General features: G+C 39.0%; 1 protein-coding gene across 4 annotated transcripts in view; it reads right to left on the minus strand.

Annotated features, from left to right (window-relative positions):
* Nucleotides 1-7,263, minus strand: part of LOC112140501 (protein tyrosine phosphatase receptor type U) — a 268,959-nt gene that overhangs the window by 99,962 nt on the left and 161,734 nt on the right. For all 4 annotated transcript variants that reach the window (XM_024263482.2, XM_024263485.2, XM_024263484.2 and 1 more), the window contains exon 5: nt 5,795-5,910. In XM_024263482.2, the coding sequence (XP_024119250.1) occupies nt 5,795-5,910 (116 nt within the window). The remainder of the gene's footprint in view (nt 1-5,794; nt 5,911-7,263) is intronic.

A 7,263-nucleotide genomic window follows, 5' to 3' on the forward strand; every position in this document is an offset into this window, starting at 1 on the left:
AAGCTGAACATTTTGATAACAGGATCGCTGGATTTGCTGAAAGTGTGATTGAGTTTTTATGCGCCAAAAAACGAATGGAAAGGAACAGGGGAATCACTATGCTAAGTAATCATTCACACAATAAAGAGAAACAGGATCCCAATAGTGTGAATGCTTTAAAGTATTCACACGATAAATGCTACTTAAGTAATCCTTACTTTAAAAAGGTACTATTAATTTAGGCCTGAAAATGGCTAGGGACCGCTGCTATAGGACACAAACAGAAGCCACGGTCAGCTCTACTGCTGCTATTGCATAAAATAGCTGCTGTGTGAACTGCTGGGACTCTAAGCTCATAACGTATCAATGAACACTTGAGTTATTATTATAAGGGTCAGTTGTCTGCAATTTAATTAGGGTTGTTGGACCCCGTAACTGATTAAATCTTGCAGTCTGACCATCAGTTATGCTTTATTAAAAACAAAGGGAATCTTGTTAATATAATAGTGATGGTGGAGATAATGTGTGTCATGAGTCTCTTACGCTGAGCAACATTATTCAGAACAAACATTTATTAAGGGTAATTAGGAGGAAAGGTCCATTAATCCATCTTCCATTTCCGGTTGTTCCTGTTTAGTGTCATGGAGGGAGCTGGAGTCTATCCCAGATTTTTAGCGGGAAAGCGGGTACACCTTGGACAGGTTGCCAGTCTATCACAGGGCTACACAACCGCAGAAAATAAAACACTTTCAGTCCTGGGGGACAACTTTAGAGTCCCCAACCGATGAAGCATGTTTTTGAACTGTTGGAGGAAGCAGGAGCGCTCGGAGAAAACCCACGCAGGATATAGGAAAACTCCACATTGAGAGGATCCAACTGGGATTTGAACTTTCTTACTGTGAGGCTGCAATACAAATACAGCAAAAGTGTATTCGATTAAAGCTCCAAAAGTGTTCCCGGTGGTCTTTTAATTATGATTCTGCCATTATTTAGCCAAAAAAAAAAAAAACTGTTTCCTAGGACAAAGTTTCTGTAGAGCGGTGGGAGTTCATTACAAATTCACCTCTGAGTTGAAGCCTGCTCTCATTTCCCATAATCCCTTTGTTTACATTCTCTACCGCTAATTTACAGTCCCTCATAACCCCAATCTAATATTAGCAGTTCGTCAAAAATGGTGAGCAATATCAGAACTATCCATTTTTTTAAACAACAAAACAAGAAAATAAATATCAAACAGGACATATTACATTGAAACGACAGACAAAGCTCAGGAGTTACATCTTTCTGTACCAAAAAAGTCAGTGAAAAGGCTGACAGGTTAAATAGAATTCTTCCAGTCTTCCCCTCAGTAGAAATTTTATTTTTTTCCAGTTTCTTGTTTCCAGTTCAGTAGAATCAATCTTTATGCCAAAAGTGTCACAAAACGTCATCCAGTGCTTTGGGTTTCTTATAGTTCCACAGTGACTGGCCTCACTCCAAATAAAGCTGGTTTGAGTGTTTTTTTTTGTTTGTTTTGTTTTTTTTTATTTTGAACAAAGTTTGAAAGAGCTCATTCCAATATATCAGGACAGTTCCAAAACATCCTGTATGCGCTATCGATGCTGCTGTTGTTTACATCTGTCTCAGGAAGAATTCAGACAATCGTGACAGTTTTAACTTTGATATATGCAGAGTTGTAAAGAGTACCTGAAAACCATACTTGAATAAAAGTACATAAACTTTACTGTAAAAATTACTCCATTACAAGTTTCAAGTCACTAATTCTAATTATTCATTCATTCATTCATCTTCTTGGCCGCTTTGTCCCTTTCGGGGTCGCGGGTAATTCTAATGAGACTTGAGTAAAAGTATTGAAATGTCTGATCTTAAAAAAAACTTAAGTATTTTACTCGTACTGAATGTAGACTTAAAGAACACCAAGAAATGTGGAAAAACTATTAACTGTTTATTTATGAGGTTTTATTTTCTAAAATTTATAGAAATGTAACACCTCAACATTTCAAAATGGGATAACAAAATAGATTGAAACAATAGAACAAAAAGAATGTCTTAGTCACATTCTAATGTTAAAAAAGGCACAAACAATTTAAAAAAAGAAAGTAGTAAGATGTAGTAAATTAAAATTCAAAGCCCACTTGGATGCGATTCATCTCTCAGTCTCAGACTGGGTTGATATTTTTTTTCCGCTTTAACAAAAGCTGCTTTTCAAAGTTCTTGGAACTTATTTTAGCAATATTTGGCCTGAAAAATCATTGGCTACAGTCAGCCATGTCGCTACACCTGGTATTAGCTAAGCTGGCTGCTAATTCACATTAAAGTGATTTAGCTCATAAATAAATGCAGTACCTTCAGCACCCTGCAGATGGCGACAATCTGCCCAACAAACCAGCCATAGTAACGTAGATAAAGATGCGGATTTTCTGATGCGCACAATCACAATATAATACAATAGAGTAAAAAGTGCAAATATTCAATCAAAAATGTAGTTGAGTAAAGAGTAAAAGTTGCTTATATTTTTGATACTCAGTACAAATAAGTAACAACGTCCATTTACTCAAGTACTTGACACCACTGGATATATGTATTCGCTGTAAAACTTTGAACAGGAAGAGTCCATGTCGAATACACACAGAGGAAGAAAGTACGTTTCTTGATCTTGTTCTCACTGTATATCTGGAATTCTAAATCCCAAATCGTCCTGCTAGGGGTTTTTAAAATGTTCTAAACATATTATGAATCCTTTTTATCAATCTTTTTCAAAATAGATAGAACTATCCAGCTGAGAAAAATACCAATAGAACATGTTAAAAAAAAAATTCTCATTTGACAAAAGATGAAAAAGAAAGTAAAAAAAATATAAATCCAGGAGATTTGAGTGAAATCTGAGAGCTTCACCTTGGTGTTGAGGGAATTTTTCACACTGTTCCACGCCGTTGAAACAAATAGCATCTGTCAAACTCACACTGTCTCAGCAAAACACATATGATCCCATGTTTCTCTGCAGGCAATTCTCTTTGTGTGAAATGGCGTACACGGATCGCTTTAGCTCAGATCTGCCAGTTTTAAAGAGAGTCGGGTCAGCAAGGAGAGTTCGACAAAAAGAGACCATCTTGATCTCTATTCGTCTGTTGAAAGTGAAGCTTGAAATCCGCATAATCCCATATTCTGTTGTTTTTACAAATATAAACACAACCCCACTGCTTAGGGTTAAGCAGAACTTGTTACCTCTGGGTTGAAGGATAAAAACCTTGTTGTATCCTCGGACCATCCTCTACACCCCCTTTGCCACCGAGCTCGTGGATTAGAGCATGGAGGCAGGGAGAATTGGAAAAAAATCAAAAACGCATGAGATTGCTCCATGTTAGCAAACCAATCTGGCTGTGACTAATTGGAGAGGAAAACACAACGATCTGTTAATCTGGCAAGCGTGTGCAGCCAAGATTGTTCTGCAGCTGTTAAAGTAAACACATAACAGGTGCATAACAACACAAAGCACTGATTTGTCCTCATGTGAGGAAAAAAGATAAAGGACCGAAAGACGCGAACGGACGAGAAGGCGGAGCAAAAAGAGATTCCAGAGGCCTGGAGATCTCATTACAGCCGGCGTCTGGATGGTTATAGCAGCTAATTACCCAAAGCATTTGTCTTCAGGGTTTTTTCGCACGGCCACAAAATGGGTGGTTGTTGAAGGAGGTGTGAACGAGGACACTTCAATTACCTAAATACCTCAACTCCTATTTAGACAATAAAATGGGTCTTTCTGGTTTGACCATAATTAGCACCCGGCTGCTCCCGGGATGTAAAATAGCGTTGAATTCACAGTGACTGCAGTGAAGCATGAGGAAAAAAGAAAACGCAGTGCAGGAAAACCATGCCCGCTTCTTTAATTGGGGGCTCCATGAAAAGACACATTTTTGAGCTATACTCCAGAGACAGAGGGGGCTATATGGATCCACTCGACCTTCACAGAACGGGCCATTGTAGATGAAAAGAAAAATCCCCAGAACAACCTCTATAATCGAAAGACATAGTACGGCAGAAAACAGTAAAGCGACTTTTTAAGAGGCTTTGCGGCCGGCCTTCACAGCATCCAGTCTCTTTGTGTCTACACGCATCATTCAGCGATGACTTATGATTCCAAAACAGAGAAAACCATGTCTTACCAACTGTTTAGAGGTGTGTTCCCTTTCGTAAACTATTCGGTGGAATTTCGTCTTCAGCTTAACCTAATGATTCGCTTCACTGAGCGTGCCTGTGAAGCTACACTTCTGCCCCCTGAGCCGGCAGCTGTGTTTGAAGTGGCAATTACAATTTCTAGCAGGAAAGTCAATCAAAGGAATACAAAGAGGGAGAAAAAATCTGCTAAAAACAAACACAAAGAGATGCAAAAATAACCCCAGAGCGACCCAAAAACAACAGGCAGAAGATGCATACTGACTAAGAGGTTAGTTGCTGAGTGCGTTACGGCTTCAGTCTGTTCCCTGTCTTTGTAGACGGAGTGTGGGCTTTGTGCTCAAATGTCCTTTGAGCCAAATCGATTCTTTTGGATCAAGCAGTTCTGGTGAGTTCCTGCTGGTGCTTTTCAGAACTTGGGGATTCCCCCCAGGAGTACACACCTGCTGGGGCTCTTTTCTGCTTGTAATTCTAACACAGATTTAACATAGGTCGAATCCGAATTCTTCCTCTACCCCTCCAATTGTTGGGGTATTGGGAGGGGTAAGGGTATCCAAAATAGTTTTTCAAAGGTAACATGAAGGGACTGTTGCCTCTGTATCCCTGTGCCGCTGGGATGTTGTCCACTCTGAAGCGCAGAAGTTTACATTTAAATGTAAGTGATGACTTTTTGCTTTAGCGTGACTTTTTAAAGTTTTAAAACCAATATTGCTGTGTCTTTTCTGAGTGCTGGCATGACCAGTAAATATTGATGACGTCATCGAGGGGTAGTGTCGTTCAATTTAGAAGACTCTATTTTTTTCATAGTTCTCTGTTTGGAGGGATAAATTTAGGGGTAGGGGAAGAATCCAGATTTGACCCTACTCGTCGACAAAAAGAAAGAAGGAACTCCAAGAAGTTGTAGGGACTATAAAAAGAATTAGGGAAAAACAAAAAAGCCTTTTTTCAATCAGAATGATTGATCTGTTTGAGGCCAGTTCACTTGATTGTAAAGTGACGGTGGGTTTCTGCACTGGCTGCATTTGCATTGATTATGAAATTGGGCAAATTGGATTTGCAATGATAAATTTGCCAAAGGAAACACGACAATTTCGAAAGAACACAGAAGTTTTTTGTGGTTGGTGGAGGTGGTTTTTATCAAAATTGACGTATTCCATAATGGAAACACTTTTTTTGAATCAAATGACTCCTTTGACCGACAACCGGATACCACGCTTAACTGTGCAATGCCCAAGGCGCCACAAGAGGTCCCACAGCATCACACAGCTCATCAAAAGTTGAGTCATGCAGAATTGTTGGATCCACATCTCCTCTGTAAAATCACCAACCACAATTTCCCAAAACCTCTTCATCTGTAGCCCCTCCCATATTGCTGGACTGAATAAAACTCCGACGTCTCCTTTGATAGATGATGATGAGTGCTGGTGCCGTGACAGAAATTTAAAATGATCTGCTGTAAATAAAAATTTTATCATGTGAGTTGGTTTGAGTTTATTCGCATAATTACCAATCGGAACATCTTATTGCAAATTTGTGTTTTTTTAACATTTATAGAATTTGTATAAAGTTTAGCGCATATGTGTAAAGCATCTTCGGACAAACATCTGTCACACGGCCACCCCCATACCCCTGACCTACTGACCTCCAGCAGGAACTTCTCAGCCTCTGAGGCTTTTCCAGCAGCAACACACTGGAAAGTAGCATTTTGACCAGCGTTGATCTCTTCATCCCCAAGCCGCGAGAAATGTGGCGCCTTATCTGTAAAGACAAAGACAACAACAAAGGGATGCATTATAAAAAGAAACATGAAGAATGTCACCCAGCTTTTACATGTGATTCAACCTTTTTATTTTTTTTTATTATTTAGGGAGTATATCTCAAAGATTCTTGATTGAACATTTAGCTAAATGTCAGCTCTTTGTGTGATATAAATATGAATCTGCTGGTACAAATATTTTAGGTTTTATTGCTAAGATAAGTTAATAAAAACATATTTTTAAAAATCCAAATAACATGGGTAGAAATCAAGAGTAGGAAGAGGAAACTGACAGTGAAAATAGGGACTGATGACAGACGTTCATGAAGTCAACACCAACCGTGACTTCTGCCCTCCTGTATTTTATTTTTTTGTGTTTTATGTTGTCGTTTTTAAGGTTAAAGGTCTCGTGCAGTGGCATTTTTTTTTTTTAATTTAGAAAGTCAATGGAACTTGGAAAACGAATCTGATAAAAATATTCACTTAAAATGATCCAGCGCGGTTTTATTGATCATTTTATGGTCATGCACAGCTTCAGATTTGGGCGATAGGTGGTGATGGGCGGGGGCTGCGCGTGACCTCACTTCAGGGATCCCAGAGTGTAAACAACAATGGTGGACGGTTTGAGAAGCGACGTAGACCACGATTTAGCGGATATTTCTTTGGATGAAGGTGATGAGCCTTCATCAAACATGGGAATTTTAACGACACAGGGTTCGGAGGGTGAACAGCCCTACCAGTTTGAACCGGAGGTTTCCTCATCTGAGGATACAGGGGCTTCGGATGACGATGGTGAAAGCTCATACAGTGATGGCGGGGAGAAGATGATCAAACTTGACTATTTAGAGGAAGTAAAAGTCTAACAAGGTTTCCGTAGGTGAACCTGCGGAAGGATCATTACCGGAAAAGGAAAGGCGCCGCCGCTGCCGCGGAGCGTCCTTTGTCGTCCTCCTCCAGGGCCGAGGCGGTAAATTAATTGTTGTGTTTGTTTGTTTGTTTTTTTAAGTACACCAATTATATATCGGACCACAAAAATCGGTGACCCAAAAATCGAGGTTTGGAGCACAATTTGATGAAGAGGAATTGTTGCTTCCCCTTTTTATACCTCTTTTTTTTAACTTTTCATTGCAAACATCTCATTTCCGTCTATTTTATTAAGTTCAAAAACTAACAATAAAGGCTTTCATGAATCTGCCTTTTTTACCTGATGCATCTGAGTATTAAGTTTTTTACTAGTCCTCAAATTCAGATTGTATTTTATTTTTAAACCTGCTAGAGCACAGAAGAAACTGTAGAGAAACAATACACACACACACACACATATATATATATATATATATATATATATATATACA

This window comes from Oryzias melastigma, linkage group LG16 (assembly GCF_002922805.2).
Source record: "Oryzias melastigma strain HK-1 linkage group LG16, ASM292280v2, whole genome shotgun sequence".
Lineage (NCBI taxonomy): Eukaryota > Metazoa > Chordata > Actinopteri > Beloniformes > Adrianichthyidae > Oryzias > Oryzias melastigma.